Genomic DNA, 15673 nt, shown 5'->3' on the forward strand with positions numbered 1-15673 from the left:
TTCCAGCCTTGTGTAGGTCTACAGTCTTGTCCCTGACATCCTTGGACATCTTTTTGGTCTTGGTCACGGTGAAGAGATTGGAATCTGATTAATTGCTTCTGTGGACAGATGTCTTTTATACAGGTAACAAGCTAAGATTAGGAGCACTCCCTTTAACGCCCCTTTCACATGGGCTTTCTGACCAGGTCCGCCTGTCGGTTTTTCAGGCGCACATAATTCAATGCACACCCTGGAACAGCGGATGTCAGCGGTGACATGTCCGCTGACACCCGCTGCTATCTGATCCTGTCCATGAAATCCAGATGGATGAAAACCCTAAAATTTTATAAAAAAAAAAAAATGTGTGTGTGTGTGTGTATATATGTGTGTGTATGTATGTATGTATGTATGTATGTATATATATATATATATATATATATATATATATATATATATATATATATATATATATATATATATATATTAAAAAATATCTCTCTCCAGCCCCCGCTGATCAAACGGAGTCTGCCGGGCAGAAAGCCGGTGTAAAAGGACCCTCAGAGAGGGCTCCTAATATCAGCTTATTACCTGTATAGAAGCTACCTGGGAGCCAGAAATCTTGCTGATTTTGATAGGGGATCAAATACCTTTTTTACTAAATTTAATTGCAAATCCAATTTTATACTTTTTTGAAATGTGTTTTTCTTAATATATTAGTTCTGTCTCTCACTGTTAAAAAAAAAACCTACTATTAAAATTAGACTGATCATTTCTTTGTGAGCAAACTTACACAAAAAATATATACACAGTGAGGGGAACAAGTATTTGATCCCTTGCTGATTTTGTGTGTGTATGTATGTATTTATATGTATATGTGTATATATTTTTGTAAATTACTTTTTTCATTTTTGGTGTAAATTATGTATAGTAGTATAGATTTATAAATGTTTTTTACTTTCTTTCCCCCTCCTTTTTCTCTCCTTCTTCATAGGCTCATTTGCAATGGCCTCTTGTCTAATCTGCAAACACAAAGTTGACTGTGAAACTGTCAGAGAGGACATATTTAATCAGGTATTATTCTCATTAGTTCAGTACACAGTGTTCTATATTTTTAGACACTGTTTAATAAACATCGGAGTGTCTCATTCCTTTAGTAAATTGAGTTCAGCTTTAAAAAAAAAAAAAAAAAAATATATATATATATATATATATATATATATATATATATATATATATATATATATATATATATATATATATATATATATATATATATATATAAAAAATATATTATATATATATATATATATATATATATATATATATATATATATATATATATATATATATAAAAAATATATTATATATATATATATATATATATATATATATATATATATAATATATTTTTATGTATTGGTTTCTGATCGCGTGCTATGAGTTAATGACTTTCATTTACTAATAGATGTGCTTTCTTAGAGTGAACTTAAAATGTAGAGGGGTTATAGAAAAGAATCGACCACTCTTCAAAAAAATATCATTTTGTTGCTCTGCAGCCTGACATTAAGACACACGCACAGTGTTTTTGTTTTTTTTTTTTTATCCCCCTGAATTTACTCAGTGCAACATATATAACACCAACATGTCAGAAATTTAAGAAATAAAAAAAAATCAACAGTGACTCCCTCCTAAAAATGACTTGTAAATTCAATCAGGTGTAGCTAATCGCCTTTTCAATGGCACACAAAGCCATTTGACTTTCAACTGTGATCATTTTGATTGACTCCGCATGAAAAAGCATTCCTGGAACATGTCAGTCCCTGATAGCGCAACTGAAGCAAAAATCAACTATGGGTGGCAAGGCACTGTCAAAAGATCTCCCGGATAAAGTTTGGATGGGCACAAGTCAGGAGATGGATACAAAAAAATTGTTAAAGGCTTAATCGATGCCTAGAAGCACAGTGAAGTCATATATTAGGAAGTGGAAGGTGTTTTGTACAACACAGACCCTCTCTGGATCAGGACGCCACTCCAATCTGGATGAAAGATGGGAGGAAGCTTGTCAGAGCGGCTACCAAGGGGCCTACAACAACTCTTAAGCCAGGCTTCGACAAACCCCGGTCGCCAGGTCGCCATGGCGACCAGAAACCGCGTCCTGGCTCCTAATTTGCCGCCAGCCCACTCTCTGCAACTCCTGACTGACTGCCCGGACACGCAGCTCAGAGTGTCAGGCAGCTGATGCTTCGCTCTCCCCCTCTCTGGTCTCCGTGCAGTAATCTGAAGTCCGGCTGTGAGTAATGTGAGAGGGGAGGGGGCCGGCCTCCTCCCCTCTGCCAGAGTAAGGTCCGGAATGGCTGCTCTCTGAGTTCTCTTATGCTGCCCGTAGCGTCCTTATCAGGCTTGCCTTCCTCCCCCCAGAGCCCACAGCGGGAGTTCAGACCTTGGAGAAGGGTGAGGAGGAGGGTGACCCGGCAGCCTGTGTGGCCTTTACCTGACCTAGCAGGCAGACTGTCACAGTCACTACTGTGAGGGAGGGGGGAGAGTTCTGGTGGAGGATGGAGAACGGAGGCTGCCTGTGTGTGTTCTGTGTCCATGCTGTGACACACTGAGCCGCTGTTCTAATAGTGCAAAGTTGTTTAAGGTGGGCTGTGAGGTGGAGGAGGGGAGATGAGGCTGGCATGCTTTAAAATTATCTTTGTATGTCCTCTGATAAAGCCCTGTGTATTATCCACAATCACCACAGGGGGACACACATGCAGGAAGTAGCTGCAAAGAGGCAACAGAAGATCAGCAGTGCTGGGATACTCCTTTCATCCTTTTCTGTGTTTTATTTAAAATGTCACAAAGGCTTTATTTAGATGTGCAGTTGGGTGGTAAAAATGTGCTGTAAAGACATGTTTTTGCCACCCACCAATAGCCACCCTTAAGCTACAATAGGCAGCAGATGAAGGTATTTTACATGCCGCAGTCATGATGCATTAGCATAAAAAGGAGTTTCCCCTATAATAGGTTTTTAATGTCATTCTTTCTGGCCAGCCCATAACCTTGACATAATGCGTTACATTGGAGTTATTGACTGACCGCTCTGCTGTAAGTTAGTTAGGGGGCGCAAATTACTTGCCCTGACAACCCACGCTACAAAAAAAAAACTGGCTCCTAACTTTTTTAGCTGGCTCCTAGATTCATAGCAAATTTGTCGAGCCCTGTCTTAAGCAGTTGCAGGAATTTAACAGAGTGGTCATTGTGTGCATGTGACAAAAATATCACAAATTCTCCACAAATGTGGCTTTATGGGAGGGTTGCAAGAAAAAAAGCCTCTCCTCAAAGGCCACATGCAGTCACGACTGAGCTTTGCCAAAACGCACCTAGAAAATTCTGAGACTACATGGAAAAAGGGGTTATGGTTTGATAAGACGAAGACTAAAACTAAATTATTTTTGCCTCCAAAACCAAACGATATGTACAGTGAAAATCCAATACAGCTCACCATACAAAATACAACATTCCTAAAGTATGGAGATGGTAATATCCTGTTTTGGGGGTTTTTCTCTGCAACAGGGACTTAGAGTACTTGTCAGGATAGAAGGAAAAATGGATGGGGCAAAATACTATCAAATTCTTGAGGAAAATCTGCTGCCCTCAGCCAGAAAGATGTCATTGGGAAGAAAGTTTACCGTCCATTATGACAATGACCCAAAGCACCCAGCAAAAATGACTACACAGTGGTTGAAGGAGAATAAGGTGGATGTCCTTGTGAATCGTCCTAAGCCGGCTCATCCCAAGGAATTTGCTTTGCATACCTTGGATGTGGTTCATGTAATTTGCGTGTATCTGGCAGCTACTAAATCCTTTCGGAGGTCAGACTCTTTTTGTGGTTAACGGACGGACCAAGAAAAGGGCTGGCTGCTTCTTCAGCTACCATCTCCAGAGGGATCAGACAGATGGTGACTCCATTAAATGTCAGGTTCCACCTTTCCCTGTCATGGCATATTCTACTCGGAGTGCTTCTTGTGCCTTTTGTCATCAGGCATCAATATCGCAAGTTTGCAAGGCGACCACTTGGTCATCGGTGCATACCTTCACAAATTCTATAAGGTAGATACTTTGGCTTCTGCAATGCTTCTTTTGGCCGAAAAGTTTTGCAGGCTGCTGTTTAAGAGGGGGTGTTTAAAGAGAGAAAAATTTTATTTCTCTTTTGTTCATTGAAGGACACAGCTCCTTTATCTTCTTGACCATTGGTTAAACTGCCTCCTACAGGAGTAGGACACTAGGCAGGCAAAAGCTTGACTATGCCTATGGGGCAGTCCCAGGGGGGTAAACTCCTACTCTCAGCTATAGGCACTCGGTTTTTTTTAGTTTTTTTTCTAGTTAGGAGTAAGGGTGGGCCTAGTTCCTTGCTGGGATCTGTAGTCCTGGCATTTTTTTTTCTTTTTTTAAATGGAATGGTTTTTTTTCTATCTTCTTTTTTTTGTTATTTTGTTCCTGTGAGAATCTCTACATTTAACTGCCAGACTGGGCGACGAACTGGATAATCTAGATCCAGAGGGTCCCCCCCCCCCCCCCAGTCTGGCCAGCGAGTGCCTGCGACATAGCCCCACTGGACAGGGGCTGGCCTACGAGGTAAACGTCTCGCGAGGGCGCATACTAACTGGCCTCGACCTGAGTCGCAGCGTTCATCCTGGTCGACTGCCCCCCCCCATTCCGATGGAGCTGTGGTCTGCCAGGAGCAGTGCCCACCCTGTTCCTGGTATGGTAAGTAGCTATCCCCCCTCTACCCCTGGAGGGTTTTGGTGGGGTGAACGTGGATCCCCCAGCTTCCCCTCCTACCCATGCAGTATTCCCCCCCCCCTTTTTTTTTTTTTTTTTTTTTTTTTTTTCTTCTTTTCGGTGGTCCTCTGCGAACTTGTTACCTCCCCTCCCATTGGGTGGCCATACCTTTTTTTTTTTTAGGTCAGTCGAAGGGGGGGGAAGCGCGCCACCCGCGACCGAACAATCGACTTTTGGCAGGGGGCTCCAGCAAGGGCCCCCCTTCCTGCTGGAATCGTGTTCGAAGCTCCTGGGGTCCCCCCTGGGAGCCGCGTTGTGCAGCATGGGGGCGCCATTTTCTTGTAGCCTTTTGTGCTGTGGATCGGGGACCATGTTTGTGTAGCCTCAGCGGCCATTTTCTTGTGGTGTTCGCATTGAAAATAATGGCGACCATGTTTTTGAAGCTATATGGGTGGTGATTTCGGAGGTGGGAGCCCCTTCTCCATCCCCTAGTGCGGACTCCTGGATCTTTCTCCTTCTGATCGCTGAATGGTGTGCAGTTAGCTTGGGGCTGTAAGTGCTTGATCGGTATTGGTGAGTCTTTGTGGGGTTCTCTCTCCCTCTCCCTGCTATAGCAGCGGTAGTGCTCTGTGCTGTGCCCTCTGGTACCGCCAGCGCGGTGGGGGTGTCCCTAGCAGTGTTACACTTTTTTTGGTCTGGGGTCCCCCTCCTCTTTACTAATGGAGTCCCTGGAGCACATTTCCCCACCCGATCCTCCTCGCAGAGGCTGCCGGGCCCTCCAGGTCCCAACAATCCCTGACTGCACTGACAGCGGTCCTGGAGTCCTTAGTCTCCAAGGTGGATTTGGTCTTGGGGAAAACGGGCTAGCAAAAAGCATCCCCTGCCTTCACCTGCTTCATCTGTCTCATCCTGGATCTGATTTGGCCGTCGTGAATGCGTCCACGCACCCTGCGTGCTTAGATAGTGAGAATGATTACTCTGCTCCTCTAGCCGTGCATGAAAAGGCGCTGGTGGATGCGCTGATTGTGTCAGTGCGTGAAACTTTAGAGGGAGGATGCGGCGGCCCTTTTTTTTGCCCCGAGCGACCCTCCAAAGACGCTAGGGTGTTTCTCTTTCCCGCTTACTTTTGATAATATTGTCACAAAACAGTGGGGTTGTCCAAAACGCACTTTTGCGGCCCTTAAGCATTTTGCGATGCTTCTGAGGATTCCCTGCTTAAAAAAAATAAGACAGCCCCACCTGTAGTGGACTCGCCGGTTTCAAGGTTAAATAAAGCCAACTTTTAATTCCGGTTGAGGAGTCCCTGGCCTTTAAAGATTCAGCTGATAGGTCGGAGGCTCTGGCCCTCCATATGTTCACTGTGGCTGGTTCGGCACTTAGGCCAGTATTTTTAACTTTTTGTTTTGGAGTCTCAAACTGACCGAATGGGCTAAACTTTTTATGCGCAATTGTCAGTTAAAGCAACACCGTGCCATATCGCAAAAAAAATGGCCTCCTCATTAAGAGGGGTAAAACCCTCCAGTTCTTAAGTGGTTAAGTTCTCTTCACTGGAACTAAGGGGCCAAGCCCAACCCATGAAAAGCAATTTCACACCGTAATCGCCCCCCCCCCCCCCCCCCTCCACCAAATGATTTGGACCAGTGCACAAAGCACATATGCATACAAATACCCTACACTGTTGTGCAAGGTAGGTTTGTCTGGCTAAATATTTAGAGTTAATTGGTTGGGTAATGTCAGCAACTGAAGTGTTATTGTCTGTCATAAATTAAAAATGAGGATTATAATAGAAACATTTTGACTGAAAACTATAGAAACATTTTATCAGTTACCAGAGACTAACAAATGCCAAAATGGGTCTGATCATAAAAGTCAAAAAACATTTTAATGAGACCGCTATTTTTATTCTATGTACAGGTTGTGCCACGATGTCCTAGGTGTCCACCTGAAGAGCCCCTTGCAATTATGAAACCTGATATTGTTTTTTTCGGGGAGAATTTGCCTGAACAGTTTCACAGGGCGATGAAATATGACAAGGATGAGGTTGACCTCCTTATAGTTATTGGCTCCTCATTGAAAGTGAGACCAGTTGCTTTAATACCAAGTAGGTAATTTTAGTATCAACTGAATAAACTGTACACCTCAGATGGAAAAGTTATCCCTTATGTAGTGGCATATTGATGTGTTCATTTTTGTGTGTGTCTTTGATTGCCAGTTGAGTGCACTGCCTTTTCTCTTTTTCTGAAAAATATCAGATTGTATATAATAGTTGAACAGAAATGATTTGTTAACACTGTAAAGCTCGCCTTGCACTAAAGGACAAGGTCTTACTATTTAGGAGGCTTAGAAAAAATATACTTGGCTTATCCCTGACTTCTACAATGAAGGTGATGTCACTGGACTTACCAGGAGATTCTTAAAACAGAGTATCCTATTTTTCACAAAGGGTCACTCTAGCACATCTGCTGAGATTTGGGGTCCTGATTTGGGGATCTTTTTCAGGATTTTGACTACAGTTGTGACTTGCATATTCATTTTTTTTTTTTTTTTTTTTTTTTTCTGCATTTTAAAGGCCAAGTTCACCTTTAGGAGCATGTTGCATGTTACACTCCTATTTAGTAACATGCGCCTATGCACCCACCTGTGCTACCTGCTCGGTCTGTGACCGCGGACAGGGGATCTTCTCCACGCACTTGCTGTCACAATTACAAAACATTGCAGCTGAGCGGGCCTCCGTCCACACAGCCGCAGTTTCCTGCAGTTTTCATGCAGTTTCCTGAGTGAATGAACCACAAGTACCGTCGGCCACAGCAGCAGATGGCTTGTAGTTCTCAATGAACTAGGAGGACATTGGTAAATTCTTTCTGCAGTTCAGTAAATGTCTGGCTGTACAGGAGGTGTGGACAGACAGCTGACTTAGAATTTGCAGGATCCTGGCATTGCTCCCATGATCTGCTAATTGTGGGTGCAATGCCTTATTTTCTGCAGTGTAAAAAAGTAATCTATGCCGAATTATTTTTTTCCTTACAAAAATGTTTTGATTATATACAGATGTGCTCAAAAGTTTGCATGCCTTTTTGGAGAATTGGTAAATTTCAGTGCCATCTTTAAAGAAAACAACATGAATGATTCAGTGAGCGAGTTGTCATGAATTTCATTCATGACAACTTGCTTACTGTTGTGATGCTGTGATTGGCCTACAGCTGTCACATGGTGCCTGGCACCCTGTACCATGTGATTAGCTGTAACCAATTACAGCATCCCAATAGTAAGCAAGCTGTCAAGAATGAAAGGCATTTAAAACTATTGCTTATAACAATGATATCACTGTTATAAGCAATAACAGTGTAACAAAAAAATTACTAATCAAAACATTTTTAATAAATTGAATTGACTGCCATTACACCCACATGAACTTTAATGGCATCCCAGCCTTAGTCCGTAGGGTCCAATATTGAGTTAGCCCGCCCTTTGCAACTATAACCGCTTCAACTCTTCTGGGAAGGCTGTCCACAAGGTTTAGGAGTGTGTCTGTGGAAATGTTTGACCGTTCTTCCAGAAGCGCATTTGTGAGGTCAGGCACTGATGTTGCACGAGAAGGCCTGGCTCAGTCTCCGCTCGAATTTATCCCAAAGGTGTTCGGGTTGAGGTCAGGACTCTGCAGGCCAATTATGTTCCTCCACCCCTAAAATTTGCACCTTCATAAATAAATCAGAAGTTGCACCTCTCATTTCTCTATCCTGATTTCATGTTTAGTGAACCAATCGCAACATTCACACTAGCTGCTATGCTCTACTGCTGTCCTCTTGTTGGTCAGGTCTGTCACGTGACAGCTTAAATACTGGCATAAAGGAGCTATAAGGAAATGTGTGTTTGATATTTGTAGTACTAATATTTCATTCTTACTGCTATGTACTCTGCCCTTTCTGGCAATCTACTGAAGCAAAGATGTAATAAGATCTAATTAATGAGTGAACTTCTCTTTGCCTCAATCTTTTTAATTTTACAGACTGTTTTTTTTCTCATCACTCGCTTATCTTTGCCTGAATCTTTTAATTTTACAGACTTTTTTTTCTCATCACTCGCTTATCATTCTCTTCCCAAAGCAAAATGAATAACTCCTATTAATGGTGAATAATTCAATTTTTAAATTGTGAATTATTTATTTTTTAATCTATTTTTATTTTTTTTAGGTTCCATCCCACACGAAGTGCCTCAAATTTTGATTAATAGGGAGCCTTTGCCTCATCTTCATTTTGATATTGAACTACTTGGAGACTGTGATGTCATTATCAATGAGCTAAGCCAGAGACTGGGTGGAAAGTATACAGAACTCTGTAACGGTTCCTTGAAACTTACACAAATCACAGAGAAACCTCCCCGACCAAACAAAGTGCTTTCCATTATGCTAGGCGCACAGTCTAAGGCTTTGGCCACTGGACACGATTTAGTCTCTCAAGATGGCCTAGCTCACCCAGAATTACCTTTGACTCCACCGCTTGAAGACTGCTTGTCATCAGAAAGTGACTCTGAACTTTCTCAAAGCTGTAAAGGAAAAATAACTGTTGATAGTATAGATGGTAGAGAAGTATTTACACCACCTGAGCCTTCAGAACCTGTAAGTGAGACCCCAACCAGCAACACTGAAGAGCCAGACAAGTGTGACAATGATACCAGTATCGATCCGTCCAGGACAAGTTTGTCCAAAATAGCAAAGGAGCAGATAAGCAGACGTCTAGATGGTAAGCATACTTTTTCAGTTGACAGTAGGTATAGTATGTGATCGCCATTGGATCCAGGGTATGGCAGGTTACCTCCTGGCTGAATTACATTTTTCAAATAAAGCCAAATTGTAAAAATTAGGAGCTATACATAATACAAGTGTTTTTTTTTTATCTAGTTGGAAAAGATTTAACTATTGGCGTATTTAATATTTCTGCATTTTAGCGGAAAGTTTTGAAGACAAAAGGCTTCACACAGAAACCTGACACAGGAATAAAGGATCTTTTTGTTTTTCAACCAAATGACTGTTATTTTCAGATCTCTTTTTTGAATAGGAGAATCCTTTTCTTGATTTTAAAGGTTTGTGAATTAAGCCTTAAAGTGTTCTAAACCCACAACTGTAAAATCAGTCTTTATATGTAGAAAAGCATGCTTTTTATACTCACCGTGGAACCTAAGGGGTTAATCCTTCGCATTGTGTAAAAAGGCTGTTTGATCCTGTCTTCTCTGATCCTCCCCTTCTTTTTCTGTCCCCAATCCATCTGCTGATAGTATAGGATCTAGGAGACACGCTGCACATGGTCAATTTGGCGTGTGTTGCTGGCGAGGTGTTTTTTTTTTTTTGGGGGGGGGGCGGCGTGTGCATGTTATCAGCACTGTCCAGACAAAGCATCAGTGGTCATGCAGCCCTATAGGACAGAGTAGAATGAAAACCCCATCCTACAAGCTTTAACCAGACACTGGTAGAAGTTACAAGACTGTTATATACTGCTGATGAAAAAAATATATTTGGCAGTTTATATGTACTAAAATAATTGCATTTGTGTGCACTATGGCAGACCAGATATAGTGAATGCAGGGTCCTGGGTTTAGTAACACTTTAAGGTTTTCAGTTAAACCTCTTGGTGGAAAATACCTGTGAACTCTTCTTTGCAATTTGATTTTGGGTACACAAAAGTGCTGCTGCATACCTCTGTTTACATGCATTACAGGTAAACATTTTCTAGATTGCCTGTGAAACTGAGCAATAGATTGTATAAACAATTTTCAACCTACAGGTCATTTTTGCAAATTCAGTTCATTTCCACAACAGATGTCCTAATCTTCTCAATACAAGCTTCTATATGTGAGGACCCATCTTTACCTAGCTGTAAACCACCTACTAGAGGCACTCCTTTAAATCTACAACTAGCTGAAGCTTCAAAATCTCAGATTGCTTTAGGTGAATTTGGGCAGTATGGGAAACCTCAGAGTAAGGCATGCATCATTTCTTCTTAGCATGGCAAAAACCAAGCAAATCGCGTTTAATGCCCTTAACCAAGTGTTGAGGAACTTTATTACTTGAAAGCAGACATAGCTCTGTTTACATATAAAGAAAAATGAAGCGTATGACTGTGATTTAACCAAGCCCCGGAAGATTTTACCCCCTTCCTGACCAGGGCCTATTGTGCGATTCGGGACTGCGTGACTTTAACGGACTATTGCGCGGTCGTGTGACGCTGTACCTAAACTAATTTGATGTCCTTTTTTTTTTTTTTTTTTCCCACACAGAGCTTTCTTTTGGTGGTATTTGATCACCTGTGCAATTTTTTTTTTTTTTTTTTTTTTTTTTTTTTTTTATCATGTGCTATAAACAAAAAAGAGCGTCAATTTTGCAAAAATAGCAATATTTTTCACATTTTTTTTATATGAAATTCCCCCAAAAAAAATGTAAAAATCAAAATTTTTTAACATTTTCGGCCAATTTGTTTTATGCTACCTATGTTTGGTAAAAAAAAAATCGCAAAAAGTGTATTTTGATTGGTTTGCGCAAAAGTTATCGCATTTACTAACAAAGGGAAAGATTTTTGTCATTTTTGTTGGGGTTTTTTTTTTTTTTTTTTTTTTTTTTTTTTGGGGGGGGGGGTACTGCGACATTGCGGCGGACAGATCGGACCCTTGACTGACATTTTTGACACTTTTGGGGTTACCAGTGACATTACTGCAGTAATCGGTGCTATACATATGCACTGTTACTGCAAAATGACACTGGTAGTGAAGGGGTTAACTTTGAGAGGGAGGGGCTGTGTGTGTCCCTAGGGGCGTGATTCTAACTGTGATTGGCTGTGGCTTGAGCTGTAGAAACAGTGATCAACGGTCCTACATAGTAGAACCGTGTGATCAGTTTCTACACGGGAGAAAGACAGGCGGCTTGTTTACACTAGCCGCCTGACTTTCTCCCTCTGCAGCGACGATCGCAGAGTGACTGGCGGACATCGGGTCCGCCGGTCACACGCGCGGGGGGGGCGTGACCACGCCTCCGGCGGCGCTCGCTCCCTAGACCCTCACAGGCTAGCGACGTAGATCTACGTCACTTTGCCTGTGAGGGGCTGACTGCCGACCTAAAAAAAAGTGAAGGCACACTGAGTTGGGTTCAACAAGGTGCATGACACCTCCTGGGCTCATCTTTGTTATTTACGTCTGGCAAGATTATGGCTCTGCAGAGGATAGGATCCCATTCACAGGAGCCTTTGTGTTTTTGGAAATGTGTTTGCATAATGCAAAGGCTTCTGTGATTGGGCAGGAGGGACGGGCATAGCAGCTGCAGTGACTCCACTGTTGCAGATACGGAAACCAGAAGGTCTAGCATCGGATTCCCAAAACTATAATAAAAGCTGTCTCCTCGGATTTCTTTAAGCCTGTCAGATGTAAATAACTGTGAAGTCCATGAGGTGTCATTCGCCTCCTTGGACTTAATTCACAATGTGCCTTAACATTTTACAAAGGAGCTGAATTCTTGGAGTTCAGCTTTATTCACTTGCCGACCGCCCATGCAGATATACTGCTGCAGGGCGGTCGCTATGCTCTGGATCTCGTATTTGATACATGGTCAGCGCTGCCAGGTGGGGGGCGCATGCGCCCATTGCCCTGGCTGTGCTGAGATTTTGTTACAGCACAAGCTGATCAGCAGGTCTTGGCCAATGCTTGATTGCCTGGACCCGCTGATTGACTCTATTTGAGGGAAGGAAGCTCTGTGTTGTAAACAACACAGAACTCTGAACACTTACAGGTGAGCTTTCTTTTCTTTTTTTTTTTTTTTCTTAAAATCGTGAATTATTTGCAAAGCAAGGGGAAAAAAACGGCAAAATTGCTTAGTAAAAGCTGCACATTAAACACAGTAAATATTGTTAGGCATGCATTTACCCCTTGATCGCCCCTAGATATTAACCCCTTTTCAGCCACTGTCAGTACAGTGAAGGTGCATAGTATTACCACTGATCACTGTATTAGTGTCAGTGCCAGTTTAGTCGGTGTACCCCCAGCCAGCATCAGCTAGTGTCAGATTGCACGCCACACTATCACAGTGCCAGTAGAAGTTGCTGATCACCGCCATTACTATATAAAATAATAATATACACCTATTGGGATTATTTTACCAATGACATGTAGCGGAATACATTTTGGCCTAAATTCATGAATTTTAAACTTTTTATTAGATATTTAACAATCAATATTGTGGGTTTTCTCTTTTGTTTATTGACACACAGCCCCTGATCTTTTTAACCATTGGGTTATATTGCCCCCTACAGGAGTAGGACACTGGGCAGAAAAAATGTCTGGCTACGCCTATAGGCAGTCCCAGGAGGGGTATACTCCTCTCTGCTATAGGTATTTAATTTTTTTTTTTTTTGCCTAAGAGGTGGAGTAAGGACCTAGTTCCTTACTTGGATCTCTGGTAGATAGATTTTTTTTTATTTCTCCTGGATTTTTTCTTGTGAGATCTACAATCAACTGCTGGACCGGGCGATGGGCTGGATAATCTAGATCTAGTGGTCACCCCAGTCTGGCCAGCGAGAGAGCGCAGACCTCAGCCCTGCACTAGGTAGGTTGGCCCCACCGGACGGGAGCTGGCCTGCGAGTTAAACGCCTTGCGAGGTCGCATACGACCGGGGTTCTCGGCCCGAGTCGCAGTGATCTTCCTGGCAGACAGCCCCCCATTTTGATAGAAAGGAGGTTCAGTCTGGAGCGGTGCCCGTCTGGTTCCTGATTTGGTAAGTGGCTGCCCCCCCCCCCCCTCCCCCTGGAGGGTTTGGGGTGGACGTGAGCCCCTCTATGTCTATCAGAGAGGGCAGTGCCAAATGCCCAAAAATGCCCAGGAATGTCAAGAAGGGGGTTAAATCTTCTGTAGGTTGCGGTTAAGGACACACTAAGGCAATATAGATGGGATCAGCCATTGTTCATGTCCAAATGTTTGTTTTACTATTAAGTGCTAGTGTACTGGACCTTTTAAACTGCCACACATTTTGCATTCACATCAAGCTCTGTGGAGTCCAAAAAAACAATGTAAAAACTTATTTCATACAGATTTAACTTCTCTGAAAAGCCTTTGTACACTAACAAAGTGATACGAAAACCCTGTATACACTACTAAACCCTAGTAAGTCACAAACCTAAAATAAATATGGCAAAATCTGGTGTCCCAATACTTTTTGGCTGCTTGCTTTTTCCAGGGTTTTGACTTGCAAAGTACTGATGAAAACAACCAAGATTTCACTCCTAAGGGAAACAAATTTAATAAACTGGTAATGGCAGGCAGGCCCCCTTATTTCTATCCTTGTAATACCAATTATTTAAAGGGAAATTTATATATTTTTTTCCAACATTGATAATTTTTTTCCAACATTGATAATACCTTTATTCTATCGAGTAGCTAATGTGTACCTCAAAATGTCCAATTGTAATTATTTTTTTATTTATTCTTTCAGGCACACAATATTTATTTCTATCCCCCAATCGCTATATTTTTCATGGTGCAGAAGTGTTCTCTGACTCAGACGATGACCTGTCATCCAGCTCTTGTGGTACAAACAGCGACAGTGAATCTTTACCGAGCCCAGGATTACAGGATCCTGCTGAAGATGATAGTGAAAATGAAGATTTCTACCCTATTAAATATGACTCTGACCCTGAAAATAGGGCAGGCTTTGAGGAAGAACCTGAAGCTGCTGTAATATATGAGAACAAAGAGAATCTAGGTGATGACAGTTCAGACACAAAGTTATAGTATGGACATTGCCTTAAAATCCACCAATCACCAGCATTATTGATTGCAATGTGGACAGAAAAAAGCATGTCGATATGTGGACTTCAGAGCATGCACAGCAGAAGATGTTACTTTAAATATAATAAAACACAGGAAGTAAATGGTCATAATTTTTTTTCAAGAAATTTAAATTTACACTAAACTGTTCTGTAATTAGTTTTGTACTGTTTTACCTTTTCTCTTCCTTTTTGTTTCTTTGCCTAGTGATTGAAACTCAGATGCAGTATTGTTATTAATCATTTTCTCTTTTTCATGAAAGCTATTTAAAATTAAGGTTTAAGTTAAAGAAGCAGCTAAAATAGGCCAAAGACAAGTTTTTGTTTTGTTTTTTATGTAACAGTACATTATTTGGTAACACATTTTACAATTTTCCTTTTTTCTTTTTTTAAACTTTTTTTTTTTTTTTTTTTTTTATCAGATAACTACATTTTCTAGATAACTCTTATTCCTTGATTAAAATAGTTCTGTTACTGTTTTTGTAATATAGGCTTAAGAGAATTTTGGGGGAAAGGAGTCAATATAAACCAGAATTTTCTTATCTTTCTGCCTTTTTGATACTTACATGCATATCTCCACAAGATCAAAATGGGAACATGCATCTTTGCATAAATACATGTTTTCTCAATATTTGTGATTTGCAGCTTTTTTGTTAAAAGAAATCTAAATGGAAATGTTGAAGCTCTTGTTTTGCGTTGAGAATATGTGCCTAATTTATTTTTTTGGTCTGCTTTGTCTGTATGGGTGGGAAGAGCTTTGTCCTCCTGGTAGAATTTGTATCGAAGAGAACTTTCAATAAAAATTCTATCATCCTAATATGCAAGCTACTTGTACTATAATGTTCTGCGTTTAATGTCTTTCGGTCAGTATTTTATAATATTGAACATTCTTGTATAGTATTATATTTGTACTTCACCTCTCTTTAATATCTAATTTTTTTTCAGTATCTAAAATAAATTTCAAGGTTGAATCCATCTAGAATCAAACAGAACTTCAGTTCTGGACGGACAGCAGGAAGGCCCGTTCACCACCTGACTTGCTAAACCTTGGAGAGAAGCAAAGCCAGCCCAGCCAATATGGAGTTTGAGTTGAACTCCTCATTTGATAGCCTTCAGATATTTATATTTT

The 15673-nt window shown here is 41.2% G+C and overlaps 1 protein-coding gene across 1 annotated transcript in view; it reads left to right on the forward strand.

Moving 5' to 3' along the window:
• The window catches only part of SIRT1 (sirtuin 1), a 31963-nt gene extending 17182 nt beyond the window's left edge, over positions 1–14781 (forward strand). Inside the window, exons 6-9 of the mRNA XM_082267658.1 lie at positions 971–1050; positions 6661–6847; positions 8937–9485; positions 14211–14781. Coding sequence (XP_082123784.1) covers positions 971–1050; positions 6661–6847; positions 8937–9485; positions 14211–14509 — 1115 coding nt within the window. The 3' untranslated portion in view covers positions 14510–14781. The remainder of the gene's footprint in view (positions 1–970; positions 1051–6660; positions 6848–8936; positions 9486–14210) is intronic.
• Positions 14782–15673: the final 892 nt, after the last annotated feature.

This window comes from Pelophylax lessonae, assembly GCF_965119305.1.
Source record: "Pelophylax lessonae genome assembly, chromosome: 9".
NCBI lineage: Eukaryota > Metazoa > Chordata > Amphibia > Anura > Ranidae > Pelophylax > Pelophylax lessonae.